At 46.3% G+C, this 25,372-nt stretch overlaps 1 protein-coding gene across 1 annotated transcript in view; it reads right to left on the reverse strand.

Annotated features, from left to right (window-relative positions):
* Positions 1-587: 587 nt before the first annotated feature.
* klf7b (Kruppel like factor 7b) overlaps positions 588-25,372 on the reverse strand; it is a 49,291-nt gene continuing 24,506 nt past the window's right edge. The window contains exons 2-4 of the mRNA XM_066641224.1: positions 13,442-14,054; positions 7,806-7,929; positions 588-652 (exon numbers count right to left, since the gene is read on the reverse strand). Coding sequence (XP_066497321.1) covers positions 601-652; positions 7,806-7,929; positions 13,442-14,054 — 789 coding nt within the window. The 3' untranslated portion in view covers positions 588-600. The remainder of the gene's footprint in view (positions 653-7,805; positions 7,930-13,441; positions 14,055-25,372) is intronic.

The raw sequence follows: 25,372 nt of genomic DNA on the forward strand, positions 1-25,372 counted from the left end.
AATCTTTCAGAGCCTTTCCAATAATTCCGAAGCCTTCAGAAGTTTGCAAGCTCACCACGCAACAATGAATCCTCGACCGAAGAAATGAATCTGTTCCGGCGTCGGAGGGTATGACTCTGAGAGGACATTTACATTTCTACAGCAGCGTGATTTCTGTTCTCATGGTTGAATGAGATGTGAGCTGGAGTCTGTTTTGTACATAATGCAGTGTTCGCAGGAGGATACCTGTCCCAGCTGTGACTGGATTCTACTGTACAAAGAAGAGCAATAGTGGGAAAAACGAAATAGTAGCAACAGTCTGGCAGTGTCTGACTCCCAAGCTGATCGCTCGGGATAATAAAAACGGATCAAAAAAGATGAGAAAATGGCATGGATGCGGTGGACCGGCCCTCAGAAACCTCCTCGCCTCCTGGTTCTCGGTCAATGAGCTCCCCCCACCCTCTGTTATTCCCTCTCAAGAAGCTCAGGGTTTTTGCTTTTGAGTCTTCCGCAGGGGTCTCCTTCTCTCGACGAGGCATGCCAGCCTCCTCTGTCGTTCCCTCCCCTTCTCTCTCTCTCCTTCTCTCCCACTCTCCCTCACTCTCGTCGTCCTCTCCTCCCTCAGATGTGCCTCTTCATGTGCAGAGCCAAATGGTCAGACCTGGAGAAACACCTGCAGGGAGAGAAAGACACAGAGAGAAGAGGAGAGATGAGTTGCTATTCTTGCATAACAGCGTTTGATGGGTAAGGTGGGGTTTAAGGGAGGGAGGGATGGGCGCCATATGACACTTGGAGCAGGCTTTGCAGATGGAGTCTTTCAGGCTTTGTCAGAACAGAGCGAGGCAACATTTGGTGTTCAGGAGGGAGAGAAGGATATTTAAGCATTTGATTGTTAATGAAAGACAGTCGCGCCAACACACTCAGATCGACAGTTACTGCAGTGTCAGGAGAGATATAAGTGTAAATTAACACTTGACGGATGCATATTCAAAACAAGGAATTAAATAAAATAAAACAAATCAGAATGTACTGAGTGAGGCATAGCTTTCAGTTTCCCTGGGGTATAAATATGAGGTGACACAGAGGCCAAATTCCCTTTATAAATCAACCACAGCTGTGAACAGTAGCTGGTAATGAAAACCAGAGCTGAAAGAGGAGAATGAGGCCATTGTTTCAGAAGTGCATCAGCAAATTCAGACTCTTTTGGAGATGCATTTCGACGCTGGAGGTAAAAATATTGTATAAATTGCGTCTTGCATTAGTTATGCATCTCCTGACTCAGGCTTGTTAGATGTGGATTGGGCCGGGGGCTCCTTTGTCAAAATCGATAAAGCACCCCGGTCGTAATTACAACTGTTGGGAGCGATAAATAACAGCGCGGGAAGAAAATCTGCAGTCAGACACGCCATACCTACTTTACATTTATTAGACTACGGGGACTGCGGTGTTACGTTAGCGCCCAGTCGGAGATGAATCGCAACTGGAAGGGATAAAAGCTGAGGAAAATAAAGGAGTGTGGGAGAGAAATGAGGAATTAAAATTTCAATTTGCCTGTGGCTGTATCCATTATTAATTAGCAGAGTGCCAGGGTGTTAAATCCTGAGGAGCTGTTCCAGAACGTATGAAGGAAGAGCAGGAGAGAAGATCTACAGCTGGACAGAGTTATGGATTTCTCCAGGTTTTTTGCACAGTTCAGTCACTGAGAGGTAAACAAAGTGCTTTGCTGTGGATGGGCTCGTTGTAGAGAAACTTAGAATCAGGTGAATGGAACCAGACATCTCCATCACAACTACAGCAGGTTATATATGCTCCGGAACCACCAGTGAATCTACAGGAGTCTTCAGAGCTTTATGTGGAGTTTTATTAGTACTTGGGACTACTTTTCTTCATAAAGTTCTGCATGTATCCCTTCGCCATAAAGGAACAGTAGGTAAGATTTGGTCCTTTTACTTGTTCTGAAATCAAGTGGGGGGGTGGGGGGGTGGGTTGCTACCCCTCATCCAAAAGATGCATAATTCAGTTTCTGCAGTGTTGAGCTATGAGCAGTGATAGAGGCTCTATTCTCCCATTTACAGCTCATTTCAAGGTAAAAATACTACCTACTGTTCCAGAGTCAGAGGAAACACCACGATACAGAGGTAAGGTTTACCCTTCAATTAAAATTAACTCTTAAATCTTTGACAAACTGGGCAAATCAAACTGACCACAAACCTGCAGGGGCTAAACCACTGTCCCCATTCACACAAATGCACACCACTACTGAACCAAAACAACACAACAACACAAACACCACATTTAGTCCCTTTATTAGAGGGCATGCTGGGAGCCACACTGCATAGCCCCGCCCCCAACTCTCTCCGGCTTGTTTGGTGTAGTGCACTATTTTGGGGTTCTGACATTTTACACTGGTGTCTGAAAACATGAACTGTTTTCAGTGCACTCAATCCCACAATGCACTGCAATACATAGTGTACATTTCATGTACCCTAGTGGATAGAGTATACCCAAAATGCACATTTTTTGTAAAGGTCTGGATGACGTAGAGTCCAAAATTATTCACTATATCCTCCTGAGCTCAGTTCCCTATAATTGTGCACTATATAGTGAGTAATGTAGGGAATAGTGTAATGTAGGCAGCCATTTTGAACACTTGAATATTTTTTTTTTGAACATTTGAATAATTTGTCTCCGGCATTAGGCCTCAATATTCATATCCATCTGCGGTCATAACTTCCTGTGAGAGATTTTCACAGGCTTTTGACGTCTGGTTCCATTCATCACCACTGTGAACATTTCAGACTCTATAGCAGAACATTTCACACCAAGCCAACCTCACTCTCCATCACTTTGCTGACGTCTTAAACCATGAATTATGCAAAATGTTTGATGTTATACCCGTTCTATCTTAAAAGCCTGGTTTTAATTGGACATTTGAACCAAAGAAATACAGCTAATGCTGCTAACAACAGATGAAAGCGAGCAGGGTCCAGTTGGCATTATGCTAATGACATTAGCCTGACGTTTCCCCATGAGCTTTCATTGATTCTTAGCCCTGTTAGCATCACTGTGTACAGAGTCGGGAGTCATTTGCCATCTGCAGGCTTGATGCTGTCGCAGTCTCCTAACATTAACATTAAGGCCTTCCTGCAGTTCTCTACTCTCAGCTCATTCTCCCACTCTGTAGTTATTCCAATAGAGACCATAGTCGTTCTGTTGCTTTGCATACTTTGTAAGCCCCTTTTTGCCCTGTTCTTCTGTTGTCAGGACTCACGAGAGCAGGTAGCCTCTATTAGGCACTGATCTGGTGTTATATGGCATACTTGCCATATGTTTGACCACGTTTGATCAAGTCTTTAAACAGTAAATTATGAGTACTGAATTCATACATATACAAGGTTTAATTATTGATATATAACTGTAAATTGGGACCTTTTAATAGAGTGTGTACTATTGTGTGTTATGAACATCAGGAAACCTGCTCATCTTTAAAACAACACTAGGACATATTTTTACCCTAAAATGACAGCTTCAAAATCACTGAGCGTCTGTCATTGCTACCCCAGGCTCAGCACTGCAGAAACTGCACTATGTAACGAGAGCAGAAGAGCAGCTCTAGAGTCTGAAGAACATCAGACAGCAATTGTCTCTCTTCATCCAGGAATCCAGAGCAGAGGTGTGTGTGTGTGTGTAAGTGTGTGTGTGTGTGTGTCAGGGCCTGCTGGACAGATGGCCCTGTGACACTGGCCGCCACACCAGCTGGCTTACCCATAAGCCCCCCATCCTCACCCTCACTCAGGCCCACTCCACACCCAACAGGGGGCTTGATTAGGCAGGATTAATGATGAGTTGCCCGTGCGTGCGTGTGTGCGTGTGTGTGTTTTTGTATTTGTGTGTGTGTTAGCTGACTGACTGTATTTGCTGTTAAAACTTTCCATGTCTGCTGCTCTCCGCAGCCCATTCTGATGCTAATGTGGGTTTTCCTTACACACACACACACACACACACACACACACAGATGAATCCCCCGAGGAACGGCACAGAGAAGAAGCAGCTGACGATTTGCCAGCGCATCACTTTCGAGACATTAAAGCATGTAAGTGGCTATTGAGTCTATGCTGAATATACGCTAAGGCTCTTTAGCCAGTTTTCTAAGCTAGTCCAAAGATGCTAATGTCACTAACAGTCAATTAAAGTGAACAGCCACCAATTAGCAATGGTGCAAATGGCACCGCGCCAGTGGTTTGGTGACCGTCTTCCAATCAGGATGTCCTATGTTTGTGTTTTTGATTTACCTCCTGCTTTAAAGTGCTTGTATACAATGAAAATGTTTATCATGCCCAATGCTAAGCACTGGCTAGAGGGGTGTAAATCTCCCCAGCGTTGGGAGGGGGAACACTGGAACTGCTTTCTTTGGAGTGATGGTTCTCCATTCAATACCTTTGTGATGAGTTGGAGTGCTGCTTGCCATCCGGATCTAATTGTCCAACATCAGGATCCAACCCCTTTCATCTTCTCATGGCAGACTACCATCAAATCCTCACTGTAATCTCCCATTTCTAGTATAAATCCTTCCTAGTAGAGTAGTGGATGTAGCTGTTGGTAGCACATCAGGACAAGCCCCCTATTAATATAATCAGAAGAGCTATTGGAATAGCGCAATAGTATGAATATGGAAAGAGAGCAGCCAATCCGAACAAGCAGAACAGAGCTCATTTGCATAAAAAGTCAAGTTAAATAATAGAAGTTTTCTAAATAGAAGTCAAGAAAGAAATGGTCATTGAATTCAGCGGAGTACATAAGCACCTCTTGTGGTGAAAGAGGTGGAGTCCACTCCAAAAGGATTAGCAGAGTCTAGAGAGTTTCCTCAGGGGTTAATGCTAAGCCCAATGCAAAAATACAGGAACCAGGAGGGTCTAATTTAAAAAGCTCCTTGGGGGCTGATGAGGCTGTGTGTGTATGTGTGTGTGTGTATGTGTGTGTGTGTATGTGTGTATGTGTGTGTGTGTGTGGGGGGGGGGGGGCTTCTGGAGCTCTGTCTGTCCAGAGAACACAGTCCCACTGCTCTACAGCCAAATGTTACCTATACCAACCACCCCCAGCCCAGGCATGGTGTGGAGCATGGTGACCTGAGGCAACATCTGTAGTGGGTTCCTTATAAGAAGGGTCTACAAACATGTGGGCACACAAAAGTTGCTGTTATTTATGGCGCTTGTATGGTACAGACTCTACTGGACTCTGCTTCCAGTTTGGTCCCTAATCCTTGGTTCCTCTTCCACTACCAGCCACCCCCCAAATGTGTCCAGTGTCATCTCAAATCCCCATCTCTAAAGGGTACAGCAGGCTTTGGAAACCACAACGGTGGCGGAGGTAACGTTAAGTGTTATTTACTCATTGTGTATTGATGTGTTGTTGTTGTTGTTGTTGTTGTTGAGGACTGACTACAGCTCCATCATCAGTTCAGACAGATCAGTAGAGTTTGTTCCTTCCTTGTTGCAGCATCCAGCTCTCGGTGGATTCTTTTGCCACCCATTGATCCAAGGAGCATTTGAAACTCTTCAAAAGACCATGGCGTATTTTTACAAGCTGATGTTGTGAGTCGGATAAAACCAAATGTGTAGCTGGAGATTTTACAGATGAAGAGTTAGTGCTGGTCGTCTGCGTTGCGTGGCATAGAGTGATGACTCTCTCTGGACAATACGCATTCCACAAGGTTTACACATCATGGTTTAGTCCCTACTTGGTTCGCTCTGAACCATGAGAGAACAGGGACTAAATAAAGAACCCGGTTCTAGGGACCAGGACTGGATTTGCCTGATGGTGAAGCAGAGTAGAGAAGTAAAGGGAAAAGTGGCATTAGCTACATTAGCTTGCAGAGCTGGTGCTGGAAGGGAGGAGTGGAGAGGGGTGGTTTGGGAAGTTGGGGGGTGGGGGGGTGTTGGACTAGGGGCAGTTTGGCACCCACAAAAACACACTTGGACGGCGGCGTGTAATAGAGTGACAGACTCCTGCTATTGTCACCTGACAGGCTATCACTCAAAACTACTCCCACATGCACGGAAAGCTGGCTTTTCTCTCACAAATACACACTCTCGCTTTGTCATGCACACACACACATACACACATACACACACACACACACACACACACACACACACACACACACACAGACACACACACACACAGACACACACACACAGACACACACACGCTCAATCAGTCCTCCCCAAACCCATCACTGTCACATCACTTAAAGACAAAGAAGGCCTTTGTTTCTGACAGGACTGTGGGCTGTAATGACAATGTCTCTGCTTGTGTGTGTGTGTGTGTGTGTGTGTGTGTGTGTGTGTGTGTGTGTGTAGGTGCTCATCACTCACTCAGAGCCTGATAACACTCTCAGCAGCTTCCCTTTAAAAGCAAAACGTCCTGCACTGATTCAGCTTGTTTTCCTGCTGAAACCTTATCAGAGAAGCTGAAGTGTGAAGTGACAGCCTCTACTCTTCCGGGACATCTCTGTGCGCATTTGATGGCGTTCAGCTATGAGAACAATGACACAGACGCGGGGGCGGGTGGCTTTAGACACCTCAGACTGACACTTGGCATTGAGCATGGTGCTTTTCTATGGGAGAACCTGAACGTAGGGGTGTTGGATAAATGATGTATATTAAAAGGCACTGGTCTTTGTGACCTCACAAACCCAGTGAGTCCAGAACAGGCTGAAATTCCCATACACTGCTATAAACCGTATGGAACAGGAGAGAGCTGTAAGTGTTTGTAAACTACATCAAAATAAAGAGAAGGTGGTTTTTCCAAGGTATCTGCCCTTTAATGAGTGTCTGCCTTCATTAGCAGCAACTAGACGAGTCTGTCTCTCTGTCTGTCTGTCACTGGATCTGTCTCACTGCCAACACAGCCAGGTTCCTCTTCCCAGAAACCTCCAGAACATTCCACACACTCCTCCTCCGCCACCTTCTCCGAGTTCCTGTTTTTCACATTTAACTCTCACTTTGAAACTGTACGCTCTTGTAATATCCCCTCTCTCTCTCTCTCTCTCTCTCTCTCTCTCTCTCTCTCTCTCTCTCGCTCTCTCTCTTTCGCACACTCTCTCTCTCCCTCTCTCTCTCTCTCTCTCTCTCTCTCTCTCTTCCTGCCATCGCACACATAAGAGGAAGATAGGGATGAAAAACAGGAAGGTGAGAATGATGCAGAGAAAATGAGTTTTAAGTTTTAAAAGAGAGGAAGAGCAGGAGAGAGAGAGAGCGAGAGAGAGAGAGAGAGAGAGAGAGAGAGAGAGAGAGAGAGAGAGAGAGAGAGAAACAAATGAGTGAAGGCAAAAGAACAAAAAAAGAGAGTGTGACTCAGAGGACGGAGAGATAACAGAGAAAATGAGAGAAATACAGTAAGACTTAAAAAGTGAAGGTGAGAAAACCATGGAAAGAAGGAGAGATAAATAGATAGAGAGAGAGCGATAGAGAGAGAGATCTGAGCAGCAGGGTTGAAAGTGTGGAGGAATCCCAGCTGAGAGCAGGTTTTATTTCTGTGCGTGAGAGGATTGTGAGCGGGCGAGTTAGAGAGTCTGATCGACAGAGACTGATAGGTGTGGAGAGAAAAGTGTGGGGGGGAGAGAGAGAGAGAGAGTGAGAGAGGGAGAGGGAGAGAGAGAGATATCTGTGTAATCAAACAGTCTATAAGGAACGTTCTGCAGTAGTGTGTTTCTGATGGTGGATATGTATCAGTGTCTGTGTGTACATTCTTACAGTATGTATCTGTGTATAAATCTATGTATTTGTGTGTGTGTGTGTGTGTGTGTGTGTGTGTGTGTATGTTACCTGTCGCAGTGGTTGCACTTGAAGGGCTTGGCGCCAGTGTGTTTGCGGTAGTGCCTCGTCAGCTCGTCACTGCGAGCAAAGCGCCACTCGCAGCCCTCCCAGGAGCATTTATAGGGCTTCTCACCTGCACACACACACACACACACACACACACACACACACACACACACACATACATGTCTAGGTCAGATGATGGTAAACATGTTCTAATGAACCTCATGCACAACTGCATTCACATAAACAATAAAATCATGTGTGATAATACGTCTTTACAACCCCCCCCCTCTCTATCTCTCTCTCCCCCTCCTCTCTCTCGCTCTCTCTCTCTCTCTCTCTCTCTCTCTCTCTCTCGCTCTCTCGCCCCCAGTGAACCAGTCCAGTGCAGTGTTCTCCTTGTTTTCACCCAGGTCTGTTTGAAAATATTAAAATTGTAATTAATTAAACAGCAATGCCTGGAGGACATTCACTGTGACAATTAATTAATGCATTCCTTCACTAATTCATAATCACTAGACACTGTACATGTTTATGAAACACACAGAAAAATAAGAAAACACTTCTGTTAAGTGCTCCCCAAACCTGAAAAAGTTAAGAAAAGAAACTGAAAGTTCAGAATAGAGAGGGTGAGAGTGAGAGAGAGAGAGAGAGAGAGAGAGAGAGAGAGAGAGAGAGAGAGAGTGAGGGGGCAAGAGAGAGAGAGGGCGAGAGAGAGAGAGAGCAAGAGAGAGAGAGAGAGGGAGAGAGAGAGAGAGAGAGAGAGAATAACAGACTGATAATTAAATTATGTGTCTGTTTGTATCAGCAAGATGGAGGAGGGATAATGGCGGGATGGAGTGGAGGGAGGCCTCTGTGGTCAGAGATTAATCCCAACCTCGAGCCACCATTCCTGGGTAGCAGATGCGAGGTTCTGGCCCCCAGGCTCCAGGCCCTGGAGGAGGAACCAGAGGGGTGTCATTGAAGCTGATTCAGATCCAAGGGTGCTGAGGATAATTGGGGCCTTAATGAGGTTTAATGAAGAGTAATGGGACTCTGACACTCAGCCGGCTGGCAGGGTGACCACTCCTCTGTCCAGCAATCTCCCTAACCACAGTAAAGAGTCGCTTACAGTCAAACTCAGCCGCTCGTTGAGCAAAGCACAGTTCTCCAGATCACAGGCGACAGCACAGTGCAGGATCGACCCTTCACAGCCTGAGGACGCTGACTAATACTGACCTAAGGGATTAGAGACCGGGCAAAACTTTTTGTTCACTTAGCGTTGGAAAAAGAGTGCAGGGAATGGTCACAGTCGTTGAGGAGTGTGGTGTGTTCTCCCTGTGTCAACGAGGGTTTCCTCCCACAGTCCAAACACACACATATTGGCTGGTGGAATGATGTGTGAGAGAGATGCGTGAGAGAGTGAAATGCCATTTTAAAGATGAAGTGATTACAGAAAATGAAAGAATCTCAGTAAAGACCCAGTTAATAAACAATGAAATCTGAGCATGAAATGTAAACAAGAATAGCACTTTTCCACCAACGTGGAACCGGTACCGTTCCAGTTCACACATGTGCTTCTGAACCCCTGGACACATGTGCACCAACATTAACAGGCTCGTTCTCAGCTGAAACCAAAGAACTGTAGGTTCTTCATCGGCGTGGAGCTAAAGAAGCTCCAGAAAGAGCTCAGAAACTAAAGAGTGCTGGAGGTACAAACAATGGCATCTGTAAGCTGTATTACGTCCATGGATTTGATATTTTGGGGCATGTTTGGTATAATTTTCTACGACTTTAGAAGTCAAGCAGAGCACAAAAGATTTTATTGGTTGATGTTGGAATGGAGGAAATGTAGCTTCTGTTACTTATTAGCTACTTTAGTGCAAAATGAATGGATCAGAATTTAGACACCAACCACACCTCGTTCGGCCAACTCGAGGGAGAGCGCATTCGGCCGAACCGTCACGTACTGTGGACGAAGCCTGGGAAACCTGCTTGTTAAATTTCTTTGAACAATTTTCTTTAATATGATGCAATGGGTGGTAAAAAAAAAAGAAAAGGGCCAAGGTTTACATAATCTTCAGGACTACTGTGGATTTGCTGGTCTTCCAGTGGCGGAGGCCTGAGATGATGATGAAACAGAATGTAAAGGATGACACAGCACGGACGACAAAGGCAAACGGCGTGATGTAACTCCCGCCACCCTTTTGCTTTCCTCCTCGTTTCCCTCTGTCCATATTTCTCTTTGAGGATTACAGGCAACAAAGGAGGAGACCACACTTCCATTATTTCCATTTAACAGCCTCGCACTCATTCCTTTGCTCTTTGGAGAATACTGAATGCAACAAACACACCGAAGGCCCAGGTCAGAGAGTCCTGCGTTTCGTCTCCTGTCCTGTGTGTGTTTTTCCAAAAAATCAGGCCATTTGTAGACACCTTCCATCATCTACATTCTTCAGAAAAAGCTCTTTAAGAGTTCTTCATTAAAGGCAATGGTTAAATTTACATCCATGTGTTCTATAAAGAATCATTGGCAAATTATCTGTTGTTAGGGTTTCCAGCTTGTTACGAGAGAAGGACCATTTGCGGTGATATTAAAAACTGTATTTCACACCCACACAATCTGAAGAACGATTTCCCGAACCATTGCCTTTACTTAAGACCCTCGGAGGGACCTCCATTTTAAGAGCGTTATCTCCTGACGGCCATTTCCTATTTTAAACTTTCAATGGTCAATATCTACACAAGCTGGTGTGCAACATTCATCACGGTGGCTTTCACGACTTCCACCCTGAGACCTGTGCAGAGACAGTGCTGTGGAGGTATTACTGATTTCAGCTGATGCAGAGACTATTTTGGCTTTTCCGATTCGCTAATGTTATTCCGCCGCAGTGGTCAGTGAAAGTCCGGGAGCAGCATTTGTGACTGGTGGGTGGTGTCCAGCGGCTCAAAGATGGTGACCTTGGACTGTGGAGGTTGATGATTTTATTGAATTTGCTCGTCCTTGAGCTGGTCTTGTTTATGAAATTTGTGGTAAATGATATCCCCCAAGTGTAACACATATATATTTACGCAAAACAGGCAAGAACTGGACATGGGCCCTTCCTCACGCTGTCATTTGCAAAGTGCTGGGGCCGCAGGTGTGAGACGACAAGCGTTTCACACTGCACTCTGGGTAATTGGCCAGAGACGACAACAACCCCCCCTTCACCAGCCGCCTATTCTGCTCACACAAACATGCACTCTGTCTCTCCTTCTGCCTCTGCCCCTCTCTCTCTCTCTCTCTCTCTCTCTCTCTCTTTAGACAGGCAGGCTTGGACCTGCAACCACGGCAACCGCAACGCCAGCCAATTATAACTTGGGGAGGCACGGATGCATGATGGAGTCGCCTAGCAACCAGCCAGAGACGGAGCGAGTGAGAGTGACTGTGTGTGAGAGAAAGAGAGAGAAACAAAAAAAAAAAGAGAAAGAGAGAGAGAGAAAGTGAGGGTGCAGTTGCAATATGCAATGGAGGGACACTCTGCAGCACCAGCCAATTATTGTTCGCTTTAGATGAGAGTGATGTAGTTGCCTGGCAACCCAAACCTACAGAGGGGAGTTGGGTGGAGTAGGGTGGGGGGAGTGGGCCACCGGACCCTCGGCTGGAGGACGAGCAGGGGACGGATTGGCAGTCTAGCTGTTAACCAGTGTCCAGAGCTGCAAATAATCAGCCTATTAGTGCCTTTCTTCTGGCCCTGATAACGGTTTCCTAGCAACGTGCCCCCCTCCTAATCAACAGCCCCCTGCTGCACTCCCACCAGTGGCCTAGGTGCATATGCCACAGTTAATTACATCGCTTCAGTCAACTGGAGATAGCGAGAGTGAGCCTCTATGATCTCTGAGGTTTGAGTTGCAGCAGCTATCCAATTACAGCGCCTGTTTCTCCCCCTTTCTCCCTCGTGGTCCGGGTGAAGAGCGCAGCGTCGCATTTCTGAGCCCTTCCGCGCACTCCTTTTCCTCGTGTTGTGTTTGCGGAGATAAATCGTTAACTTTGCATTGTGGCATTGTTGACAAAGCCGAGCAGATCCGTGCCATTCCTGCGTAGGCTTTCCCCGCAGCGCGTCCTGCAGTAATCTTAATCTCTCTGTGTCGGGCATCTATTGAAATAATAAGCGAAGAAAGAGGATTAAGCTAATTACATCCCCCAATCTGCCTCGTAATGAACATATCGGGTGCTGAGCTAGCGTGCGGCGCCGTGTCTTCAGGCTTTTCTTATTTTCTCTCTTTCTCTCCCTCGTTTTCCACAGTCATTTGCTTGTTTTTCCAGCACACTCCCTCTTTTTTTTACTCTCCCACTCTTCAAAAGCAAGAGCAGGCAACAGAGCAACAGTGATTAGCATCGCCACCGCTCGCGGGAACCTGCCGAGTCAACAGCCGGCCTCCGGAGCCAGATTAGCCGCAGAGAGACCATCATCGCAGCAGGATTCGGGACCACGTCGGACCTCTACTCACTCTCAGAGTTCAGCAAGAGGGCAACAGCAGCGGCTCCAGTGGTGGACGTGCCTGAAATAGCTGCCAAACGAGATTCAGGCCGGCTGCTCTATCAATCATCCTGCAATTACTGACCGCGCTGACAGGTTTTGAATGGTGCTGCTGTTGAGGATGAGGTGGGGGGGAAGGGGGAGGTAAGGTTGGTGTACTAGGCAGGAGCTGGACTAGGCTGAGCTGGACCATGCTGCGGTCAATCCTGGGTGATCTACAATGTTTTGAGAACTTTAGATGTGTTTCTTACTAAGCTCTATCACATGTAAGCTGTGGAACTTGTAAAAGCGTTCCCCTAGCAGAGGTTACAGAGGGTGAATCCAATTTCACCCCTTGCCCCACTACTTAGGCCTACACTTCTGTTTTGCCTAGGGGTGGGAGGTCTCAGTTCTTGTTGGGAAAGAGGGGTGGGGTGAAGTGTGAGATTTTTCAAAAACACACTCCAAACGGAGAGTTATGACGCCTTGTGAATCACTGGTGAGACGCTGCGCAGCGACCAAAGAAACCGACAGATGTCAGTATTTTCTCCTTTGAACTCTATGATCACCCTTGTATTATCTTAGTTTAATGTACTTTCAGTGGATTATGGCTCTTTATTTCAGAAAAAGCAGAAAACAGCTGCAAACTCTCCAGTTCCACCTTAAATAGTGAGGCTTTTAAATTCTAGTGACTGAGGCTACTACAACATTTAAGGTGGAACTAGAAAGTCCAAACCATAATCTGAAGAATAAGAATCTGAATTCAGCTCCATATCACAGGAGAGAAAGGTGAGGGGGATAACATATAATTGTGGAGCCCTTCTGAAGGCGAATGAGGTTCTAAATCTAATTAAAGTCCAGCAGCTCCTCTGATATCACTGCAGACTGGTGCAGAGCTGCTACAGAGCACTGCCGGTCGCATGGGAATGAAGCGCTGCTGCTTTATTTATGCTCTGATGACGTCCTGTTCCATAAGGGGAGATTTTAAACCCTACACCCTGCAACTCAGCTCCAAAGGGCAAGAGGACACTCAAAAACAAGGGGCAAGGGTAAAAATAAAAAAATAAGATTCACAATAGTTGGTAACCCAAGTGGGCGATTTGCATTTTGGCAACGTTTAGTACTATGTCCTATCAAATGGTCTCAGTGAAAAGGCCGTCTCACCTGTGTGCGTCCTCTGGTGTGCCTTCAAATGGGAGCTCTTCGTGTAAACCTTCCTGCAGCCATTGAACTGGCAGCGATGGACCCTCTTCTTGTTCTCGGGGATGTCGCTGATCCCTGCTGACCCCACTCCTCCCTCTCCATCACTCTGTGCTCCCCGACTGGGCGGTGACGGTAGCGAGTGTGTTGCCACCAGCTTGGCCGCTCCCAGTCCCACTTTCTTGGCCACGAGCTTGAGCGTGAGCGTGCCGTCCGCCGCGGCACTGAGAGTCTGCGAAGGTTTGACCAGGTGCCGGCCGAGCTCTGGTGAGGACGGAGGTGTCAGGGAGGTGACGGCGCTCAGCTGTGCTGGGTTCACGCCCCCGCTGCCGTCTTTTGCCCCTGCCTCTGTTGCTTTCCCGCTGACTGGGGTGTGCAGGATCTTGGGCAAGGATACGAGCAGTGGAGGTGGAGGACTAGGCTGGTCAACAAGACCTGGCAGCAGTGGATCCATCAGGTCCTCGTCGCTGTCCCCTTTCATGAATGATGGTGTCAGGAGGCAGTCCAGCTCCTCGTCCAGGAGATCGGAGAGCCTCTTGGGCTCTGTCTGAAGGTACCGCTCCAGCTCCAGACACGTCTGTTGGGGGAGAAAGGGGGACATGGTCAAACGTGGTCAACAAAGGCATCTGCAGTAATTCTACCAAGTTGCAGAGTGCCGTCTTGATCTAACGGAAGAACCCAGCCATTCCCAACCTAGGTACTGGATCCCACTGTGGAAAGCCTGTCTGTTTAAGAGTTAGGGACCCTCATGCTACTTTTTGCTTGCTTGTTAAGTACGTTCCGCCTGGAACTGCAATCCTCCTGAGCTTAAACATCAACTGTTAGAATAACCTTAAAGATAAAATCAATTTCAAATCCAAACAATTCACCCTCCTAAACCCATCTATGTTGTAATTGCTCAAATAGTAGAGGACAGTGGAAGCCAGGCTTGTCAATGGAGATGCGCCATAATGACATGAAGAGAACTATCAACCCCCACAGCTGAAGCTGCTGTAAAGCCGTCTGGCACATTAACACCTTGCCTGTCAGAGTACGTACAGCAGCATGCTCCGGTGCAGTTGGCTTTCCCCCGGTGGGGAGGGGGGTGTCAACAAGCACACCTGCTGTAGAGGGGTCAGTAATCGATTACAGCTGCTTTCTGCCCTCTCCACGTCTCTCTGGGAGAGGAATAAAACATCCCAGGAATTCTCATTCCTGTGGGGAAGGTATTTACCCATGCGGGTTATGCTTTTCCGGCTGGTGTGCTCGCTCCACGCTATTGCACTGGAAACGAGCTCCTTGCTTAGGAGGAATAAACCTTTAGCCTTCCTTCGTACAAGGGAGGGGGCAGGGATTCATTAAAGTGAGAAATAACTCAGCGGAGAAATAGAGAGAGAGAGAGAGAGAGAGAGAGAGAGAGAGAGAGAGGTCTATGGCTCACTGACTGCCTATTCAGCAGTTTCTTTTCTAACGGTCTAACAATATTGTTCTCCGGTCACAGCGGCCAGACTGGATATTAGAGCGTTCCGTTCCGCATGTTGCAGTAAAAGCACTTTGGCAGCGAGGTCGCGGGAGCCTTCTTGTTGCGGCGGAGACATCTAGCTCATTCCTTAACGTCGCTGCTGCAAATTACAACAGTTGCAACTCCATTCTCTCAACTTCAGGAACAAGACGGAACGCATCTCCAGCTCCCGCTCACGTTTCCCACTCTGTTCCTTCAGCCGTGCCACAAATAAACAAGGAGTCTCTGCAAATTTCCCCCAGCGTCTGCACCGTGCCGATAAGCCACTCTTTTTTGCAAAAAAACACAGAGAACGTATTCTTTTTTTTTCCAATAGGGCCTCATTTGCATATGAACATAAATCAAAGGCTTTTCTTCGAGGTGACTGTTTCAAACTCAGAAAAAAGCAGCTGATAAGCGCCGCTCAAATGTAACACGCCAAACAAAGTCTTCAGCGAGGCCTTTGGCTAGCCTCTCGTCCACCTTATTGATAGGACACAGTGTGTCTTTAAGTGACTCGTTTTGGTAATGGAACATCAAACGCATGGTTTAAAAAGAAGACATCCTAAAGCGTCTACAGCAGAAATGTCCACGCGCAGCAGAATTACAGCTATTGTTACAATTAAACAATGGCTGATTTAATTCACATGTCACCACAGCTCTCCTCTCCTTATCCTGTGGTTTATGCTGCAGGGAAGGCCTTATGCTGCACAAGAAGTCTATCAGACTTCGGGCCACAAACGTCAATGCTCAGACACCCTTCTACCCACCCCTATGCTAATCCCAACGCTAATGTAATGTCTAACATTATGTAAGTGCTAGAAGCAACAGACATTAACGTTTGACCACATGTGTTACAGTTTTACAGTGAGTCCTTCGGTAAAGGGTTGTGCTGTTTCTAACAACTGACACCAAACTAGTTATACCACACCCACAAATCAAAACATTAGGTAAGGCCTTGCCAAAGGGAGAGATTGATACATAGATACTAGGATTTTTACATGGTTTTTACACTTGTGTTTCCAACTAGGGCAACACAGGTGTCACAGCCTCGGGGTCCTGATGTTGTGGGTTCAATCCCCACCTCAGGTCACCATCGGAGAGGTGTGTGTTGTGTTCTCACTGTGTCTGTGTGGGTTTCCTCCAGGTGCTCTGGATTCCTCCCACAGTCCAAACACAAATGCTAGTAGGTGGACTGACTGTGTGAAACTGTCCACAGGTGAGTGTGTGAGTGACTGGATGAAGGTGTGCTGCCCTGTGATGGACTGACATGCTGTCAAGAGTGTGCTCCTCCCTTGCACCCAGTGATTCTGGGTAAGCTCTGGCCCCACCCTAACATAGAGCAGGATGAATGGGTTACCAATAATGAACGAACTAATAACAACCTAAAAATCCCCCTTTAGAAAAGGCCCATAAAGTCCAGGCTTTGCTGCGTATCAACTAACTATACACACCCACTCAATTTCACACGTAGGCCCGCTTTCAAACCATCTCACCATCTAACCGCCCTCCAAATCATGGAACCACACAGCGATGTGAAGTGAAGCTGCTGCGTTTTGGGACGGCTGTACGAGGCTGTTTCAAACTACCTGGCAGGTGCATGAATTATCCATGCGGACTGGGGATCGACAGTCTTTTATCTGCGTGTTACAGAGCGAGGCGTTCCGCAGCAGACAGGAATTCTGTATTAGGCCTACTCCTCTTTGCCTATGCATTCGGCGGAGGCCTCATCACGAAGCTTCAAGGACGCCAGGCAAGTCATCATTGATGAGAACAGAGGGAGATGTGAATACTTGATACTGGAACAGCTTCCTGTAACAAGCCGTGCGGTCGTAAGACAAACCTGAGAGCAGCGTATATTTATCCCAGCAACTCGGAGATGGGGAGACTTTACAAACGAGGCTGGAGGCTCAGCCAAAGATCGGCTCCGAAACTCTGCGGATACTTGTTATGTGGTACGCTGCTCTTATATCCATCCATCTGTCCGTCCGTCTATCTGTCTATCCATCTTTCTGCCGGACCACTGCTAAAAGCAAGCCCCCAGACTCTCTGCATCTTACTGAGCTGCATCAATAATAGATGTGGAGCCAGGGGTTGGGGGGTTCATACGTAGTGCTAAAAAGCAATGTCAGACAAAGGGAGAGATATAGAGAAGAGAGAGAGAGCTAAACTGTTATTAGCAAAAGCGGCTCAGGTCCAGAATGAGACACAAAGGGAAAATTACCGCCAATCTCGGAGTCAGTCCCTCTCTCTCTGCCTGTGCTCCCTGCGTGGATAATAAAGTCAGAACATTATCTAAACTAATGCCTTTATATCTCCGCCTGCATCTCTCGAAACTCTTCCCCCTCCCTCTCTCTCTCACTTCTATTTTTGGGCTGAAAGTATGATATTTCCCCCCCACATACAAATAGATTTTAATTAAAGCCTTTTTGCCTTTCATCAGATGCTGTTTGAAGCAGTACCTCGCAATGAAAAAAATGATCTCCCTCCTTCTCTCTCTCTCTCTCTCTCTCTGTCTCTCTGTCTCTCTCTCTCTCTCTCTCCCTACACAGCATGCGTTGATGACTAATTAGCCACTCAAACGACCCAGCAAAGAGAGGCTCTTTATTCAGCTAATTTGCTGATGGGAAGCCTTAAGCGTGTGTACGCTCGCATTGCCTACGTGTTTGCGTGGGTAAAATGGAACGGTAACTAACGGCTAAACCCCCCACCCCCCAATCATTTTCCACTGCTGTGAAAAATAAACCTCGTTGTGTTTTGCTATATTCTCCTTGTATTATACACTCCAAGAAAAAGGGAAGGAAGCAGAAGGCTTCCCCAGGGCACGGCACTCTGCTCCAGCTCCGGTAATTCTGCATGGAAATGACTGTTTTCAATGAGGCGGGAGGAAATCCGTCCGAGAGATGGCATCTCCCCCCTTCCCTGCAGCGGCCATAACAATAACCCATGGTGTCGTCCATCCGCGGTGACTATTATCGCTCAAAAATGCTGCAGATCATAACCATCCTGCTGTAAAATTGGGACTCTGCCCTTGATTCATCTTGGAGAAGGTTGTCGTCCGTTGCTTGCAGAGCCGCTTCTTCCCGGCTCGTTCCGTTTGGGGATGATAGATGTGTGTTTTTGGGGCCGAGGAGCCTGTAGTGACTGCTGCGGCTGCACCATTAGCTCCGTAACGACACCGCAATTATGGAAGAACCCTGCGAGGGACATTGTGCCAAGTGACAGGGGCGTGCCACCAACCGCGGGGAAGTATTGCCAATCTACCCAAGCCCCCCTAAGGTCCCATCCCATCCCGTCCCATCATGTTCCAGTCATCCTGAGAGAGAGAGAGAGAGAGAGAGAGAGAGAGAGAGAGAGAGAGAGAGAGAGACAGAGACACACTCCCAGTCAGAGGTAGATCCTATCTGTCCCAATGACATTTAAGCCGTCATCACAGCAGGATGAACATCAGCGTCATCTGAGGCCTGCGCCATCTCGGATAGGATTTCACGGATTTGCTCGGCTGTTTTCAGCCCTAGGTCCAAACCCAAGGCCTGCGCCCCCCCTCCTTCCAGAGACTCGGGGGCCAAGGACAGTCACTTTTGGCCCACTGTGCAGAGCGTGGCAGTGAGTAATGCTTAGGAGGTGGACAGGAGGGCTGCAGAGTCTTAGACAACAGCTGACACCCAGAGACTTCAGCTTCCTCCCTTCATCCGCTGTCATCCACCCATCCCCCTCCACCTCCAAGCCCCAGGGTTCCTGACATTTAGACGATACAGTTACAGCATGAGGCCCAACACACTTTGTGATTTACTGCCCGCTTCTGTGCAAGGGAGGGCATGTGTGTGTGTGTCTGTGTGTGTTTGTTTTGGCAAGCATGCCCACTCTTGAAAAAGCGCTCGTAAAAACCAATGAACTGGAGTTTCTAACCAGCGTGATTTCCCAACAAAAGGCCCAACAAAAGCATGAAAAAAGCTCCCGCATAAAATGGTTAATGGACAATAAATAGAAAAGCACTTATGTGAAACGTCAACAAGCATCAGCCCGGCACAGTGCTCTGTGGCCTGAGCCGATACCCTTTGATCTTGCTCACGATTCCTCCCTTCAAAGGAAAAGCCGGAGAAATGAAAGCCTCACTCCGTCAGGAACGCTGTTCTCACAAAGGGGATTTCAGCAGCTTTTTGTGAGGCCGGAGAATCGCTCGGCAATGGTCCGATCTTGTATTCCACGAGCCGTCACTCTCACTAAACTGCAACATCTGAACAACAAATGGCTCAGGGAGTGGATAACCACTCTCGACAGCCCCGAAACAAAACTCCCAGGTGGAAGTACAAACAAGTGAGGTCAGCGTCTCTACCCCCTCGACTCTCAATGACTTGATCATGTTGTTTGTGTCTAGTCCTAGTGCCGGGCGATACGACCACATATCAATATCAGAGTTTACTGAACATTTAACCTTGATGATTATTAATAAACTCATTCATTCATTCATTATCTGTAACCTCTTATTCAGTTCAGGGTCGCGGTGGGTCCAGAGCCCATATATAATATGTTTTTTCTTTGGTGCGAGCTGCTGGAGTGGCTCGGTCTGCCTCCATGTTTAGGTTCTCTTTCGATTTGCTTCCATGTGGCAGATTGGACGAGACAGAATCACTTGACTAAACCACGGTACGGTACACTGTCAGAAAAAATAATGTCACTGTGTTGGTACACTCAAGGGAACATGTTCAGTACCTTTATTTAGCGAACATAATTGTAAATTTTAAAATTGTATTGATTTTAAATACGCCTAGTTTCATCTCCAGGGTTCATATTATGTTTTTTTTTATTTTACACAGTTGTATAACGAACGATTACACATATCTCCCTGTCCTTCTGTAGAATGTAATGAGCCTTTAGGGAACACAACTGGACTTTAACAGCTCTGATGTACCTTTAAAGGCCCATTACACCATTTGTACCTGTAGTGAAAATAATGTACCACTACATGAACACACACTGTCAGAAAATTTGTCACTGTGTTGGTACCTTTTGCTGTCACCGTGGTGGTACCCTCAAGGGTACATATTTATACCTTTAATTAGGAAACATAATTGTATCTTATTCTTTTATACATGTAGATTTTTAAATTGTGTTGATTTCATACGCCCCATTTCATCTCCAGGACTTTTATTATGGTTTAATATATGGCACAGTTCTATAATGAAAGATTACAAACATGTATCTCTCCTTCTGGAGAAGAGAATGTAATGTACCTTTGAGAAACAAAACTGGACACTGTTGTACCTTTAAAGGTTCATTTACACTCTTTGCACCTTTAGTGACCAATAATGTACCTCTACCGTACCTTTTTTCAGAGAGTGCACAGTGGGGGATGTATTAACAGAATTAACATAACAAAGAGGATGAACAGAATTAAAATAAATACTAATAGAACTGATCTATGCAATAGTACATTGATTAGAAATTCTGAATGCTAATTCTGATTCATTTTTCAATTAATCGCCCAGTCCTAACTGGTCCCATTGCAAGCGCCCCATATTTCAATGATACCTGGTACAGGACATCCCTCACCAATGTGTACACAACCTCACTTTCTGCACTGAAAACGTTCTCCTGAGTAGACATCCCTAACCTCATGGTTAGAGAGTATTCCTAAGGTGCACTTTCTTCCGCAACCTGCATTTGGGATGTCTTGCCATGCCTTGCCTTGCCGCAGCCCCCTGGCCCCCTCCTATGAAATTTTAATCAGTGGCCAATGATGGAGTGAGTCCACTCAGACTCTCCCGCTGTGTAATAGCCCTCCTTTCTGCCCGGCTCTGCACCTGTGTCACCCCCACCTCCTCCTCCCTGTCCATCCGTACAGTAGTCCAGTCTTTATGGTCCAACAATGGACTTCCACATATACACACACGGATATATACACAAACACACATACACACACAAACACAATAGCACAGCAAGGCTATTGGCACCAGGGCACTACCCACACTCCCTTTCCTGCCCCGCTCCAGCCTCCACATGCTCGGCCTAATAACCACGGCTCATAAAACAAATGAATGGAGGAGATCCATGCGGAAGAAAAATGCAAACAGCTGTTAGGAGGCACAGGACAGATACGCACTTTTAATTTGGGCGGATAATTTAATCCCGTTTCCTTTGGCCCTTGGCCACAGAGGCTGAGTTACCACACACACACACACACACACACCAGTTCTTTTGTCAAATCTCGGGTCTTGCCTTCTGACATGTGGCATTTGTCCACAGTGGAGACAAGAACAGAAAAGAAAAGCAGATTCTAGGAGAAGCTTGTATCCTGCTGAATATTTTACTGCTCATAGGTTGCTCCGTTATGGCTCAGGAGACGTAATGGTGAGTCTCCAAAAACTCCTTAGTAGACAAAATGAAGATGTGAGACACGAAAGAGATAAAGGAGAGCATAGGGTGCAAATCTGAGCACAGTTTGTATTTTTACTGAGATCTCCATTGTAACAGTGGAGACACCACTCATGAGATTACAGAGGTCTTTAACTTAGGAGACACACATGAGCAGCAGGAGACTTACAGTCAAGTCTCCTTTGTCTTTTCATCGGATCTCGTTATCTAGGGGAAAATACAGAGACATTAAGGAGATCCGAGTAATCATTGGTGGACTCATTGGGTATGATTTCCATAGACTATCATACAACACAAAGGCCTGCTCTGGAGCAGCTGCACATGTGGCAAAGATCTTCCGACTTAATGATAAACATAGACTACAGGGATGTCAAGCCTCCAAGTATAGGGAACTGCATGTGATCAATCCTCAGGCAATAATAGTAATAAAAATAATTTGACTCCAGTAACTGACCAATATTTATGTGGTTGAATTCCATCCAATCCCCACAGCAATGTTGCAACATCTAGTGATCAGCCTATTAATACATTTGATTTCTAACAAGTGTTAAATGTAAGTGACCGTGGAGCTGGGTGATGCCTGGCAAAGTTGCGAGAACGAACAAAGGGATGAATAAATGAACGTTAAATGGGCAGGTATCACTTATATAGCAACGTGGAAGTCCTCCGAGCGATTATGAATGGGTTAACACCTGACAGGAATGAGATGCCCACTGCATTGCTGGGAGTTTACACCACTGACACAGTGGAGCGGAGAAATAAAAGGCCAATTGCTCACAGAGGACACATCCCTATTAGCGAGTTGGCTAGTCCAGACACACACGGTGACTGATGGGCAACTGCAGACTGACCCTCAGGCCGTCCGTGCCCTGGTGGCCCGCTCACTATCTTAGCGCAGAGCGTCTCTTCCTGCTGCGGAAAAGCCCTGCACCTGATTCCTCTGAGGGGAGGAAATGAACGCCTTTCCCATCCTGCATTTACATACGTGTTTCATTATTGTTGCGGTTGCCTGGTTACCGTGCGATAGTTAAATCCCTTGTGTCTATCTGCGAAAAGCAACTCCTAGAGCTCATGAGCCAGGCAGCTGCCACAAACTGAGACAGGAATTTCAGAGGGCTTAGAATATGACCTTGAAATATTCATCGACCGATAGCAATCGTTTTCAGCAGGACACTGAATCCAGGATTGGAAATTGAGGTATCCAAAGACAGTGCAGTTCTTGAAGGAAAATTCGGGGGAGAAAAAATGACACCATGGCTGCTTCAAATTGCTGGGGGACTTTTACAGCACTGTCCTGAAATCAGGGGCAGGGGGAGGGAAGGAAGGAAGAAGGGAGGGGGTGGTTTCCAACCCTCCTCCAAAGATGCAGTTTCTACACAGTGCAGTTTCTACACAGTGCAGTTTCTACAGTGCCAAGCCTTTAGTTGCAAAGACAGAAGCTCCATGCTCCCTATAACAGCTCAAAGGAGCATCACAATGATTTTGAAGCTCCTTCTTGATTTCAGGACAGTGCTGTGAAAGTCAATTTCACCCCGCAACTGTAGGGGGAACATCTTGCATAGTGTTCCTTTAAAGGGTTAACCCTATCTGGGTGATGTGGTACTGAGCTCAGAAACACTGTGTAATCATGACCCTGGGCTCTGCTGAAAACACAGAATCGATACACGCCATACGTTAGTCTCCGTGGCCCAGCTGCTTTCATGTGGCAGGTCTCGTATTCCCGACACGGCTTTGCTTTTTTTATCCGCTGTATGGAATGCTGTCTGGCTGCCAAACCTGTGAGTGAGAGCGTCTGACTCGTCCGTTATGTAATGACTAACTCGCTTAGTATGGAAACGCTGGCTGCAGTTTAAACCATGTCAGAAGTACCTGCGTACCCAATCTGACCTTCCACAAATATGTACTTAGAGTAATTGAATCACTGGCCCGATACCAATACCCCAGATAAGAGTCTCTTTTCTTTCTCAGAGATGAATTTATTTCTGTCACAGACAATCTGACAAAACATTTCCGGAAATGAAATATGGACAGTCTGAATATCCCTGAAAGACTTAAGTAATGGTTTATACTGCTCTGAGAAGTCTTTAGAATTGGTTTTGGACCATTGCTCTAAGGATCTGATGGCATTCAACCAGTGAGATCTGGATCCAAAATCATCTCCAAGATATTCATGATGCTCCATCACTAGAGACTATGCAGTTCCACTGCTCATCAACCCAGTGCTAGTGGGTTTAACACACCTCCAGCCTAGAGAGTGCTCTTATGGCACTACCTACTCGGCTTGGCTCTACATGCTTTTCAGTCCCTGGTCTCTGATAGCTTTTCTACTACCACGACTCCCAAAAATGTAGCTGAAGAGATCGCAAAACCCCATCTCTAATGGGAAAAGCAGGTTTTGTAAACCACAACAGCGGTAACATTAAGCATTGTTTACTTATTGTGTATTGCCGTGTTGTTGTTGTTGTTGGGAATGAACACAGGTCCGTCATCAGTTCAGACAGATCAGTAGAGTTTGTTCCTTCAGTTTGTGTCCAGTTCTCACTGGATTCTTTTGTCACCGATCCAAGGAGCGTTTGAACCTCTTCAAAAGACCATGGTGTAATTTTACGAGCTGCTGTTTAAGTCGGATAAAAACAAATGTGATCTCTGCTGTAGCTGGAGATTTTACAGATGGAGAGTTAGTGCTGGTTGTCTGCATTGCGTGGCGTAGAGTGACGAATCAGAGCTCAGCGAGGTTTTTCTAGTCAAGCAAACAAACAAAACATCAAGAGGTGGTGGACATTGGTCTGATCTGTATATACAGCACGTGTGATGTTCTCTTTGGTGTCAACTTTTTTTGTGATATTATCATACACCTCATCCATGATGTGGAATAGTTTAATGCCAATTAACTTAATATATGCTGTCGTTCTCCTGATGTCCCTTTTCGTAAGTCACAGTCTGTTTGTAATCTCCAATTACTGCCTAGTTTCCAGCTGTTCTCGAAGCACTGTGACTTTGTAGAGAGCTGAAGGACCACCTCCTCGAGTCAGGGCTGATGTGAAAGTTCTTTAGACAGGCAAAGGCGTCCTAGGAGCGCAGAGTAAATAGGATCCTCCGAAATGCTCTCCATGAAAGGCTAAGCCTGGCTTTGGGTCTGAGATTATTGTGAACTCGACACACTCATTACTGTGTATCAATATTTACCCTCTCTCACCGAAGCTAATTACATGTTCATTGCGTAATACGATTTGCCGCTTTCTGACAAATTTAACCTCATTATTCCCTCGTCCTGTGACGGAACCGCAGTTTTCCTATTGTGCTGCTTTTCTGCTCTAAAGCTGCTCTGAGAGATTGGGATTCACTTGCTCGGAAGCAGCTGAACTCCAGCACTCTCTCCCTCTTCCTCCTCTTACTCTTCTCCTCTCTGGCTGGCGAGTGGAGGCCAGCTCCTCTGGGAGAGGAGAGAGGAAACAGATAGATAGAGCCTCGGCCAGAGACCAACACAACAGACCAAAAAGAACCCTGCAGCTGTTTCCATGGCAGCCACATTGGTTTTCGCATTTTTGAAAAGATCTGAGAATCAAATCAGGTGTTTTTTGTTTCTGAATATTCACAAACCAAGTCTAACTGCAGCATCTCCTGTGGGTTGTATGGATAAGGTTTTATGAGGTGATATATGGCATATGGCAATACATTACTATGCCGGAGATAGAGCTCTTAAATCATTCCACGTACATATTAAAGTAGGAGTATGAAGAAGTAGTAGAAGTACATGGCAGTGAGCACACACACCTTTACAATGCATTGTGAATGTATGATGCATAGGAAATGCTACAAATCTAACTCCCCTCCCTCCCCGCAGTGATTTATTTTGCCACAATCACAGAGCACATTCAGGAAATGAGGTCAAATCAAAGAGATCTCTTCAAATGAAACCAATGAAATCATCATACCATTTCCACCACAGTGTTTTCATGAGGTTTGAACCGTCAAACTACTCACTGCGTGAAGCTATTTCCTGTGTTTGGCAAAAACTTAACCCAGGCTTTCCCTTTTAC

The sequence above is a fragment of the Hoplias malabaricus genome, chromosome 12 (assembly GCF_029633855.1).
Source record: "Hoplias malabaricus isolate fHopMal1 chromosome 12, fHopMal1.hap1, whole genome shotgun sequence".
NCBI lineage: Eukaryota > Metazoa > Chordata > Actinopteri > Characiformes > Erythrinidae > Hoplias > Hoplias malabaricus.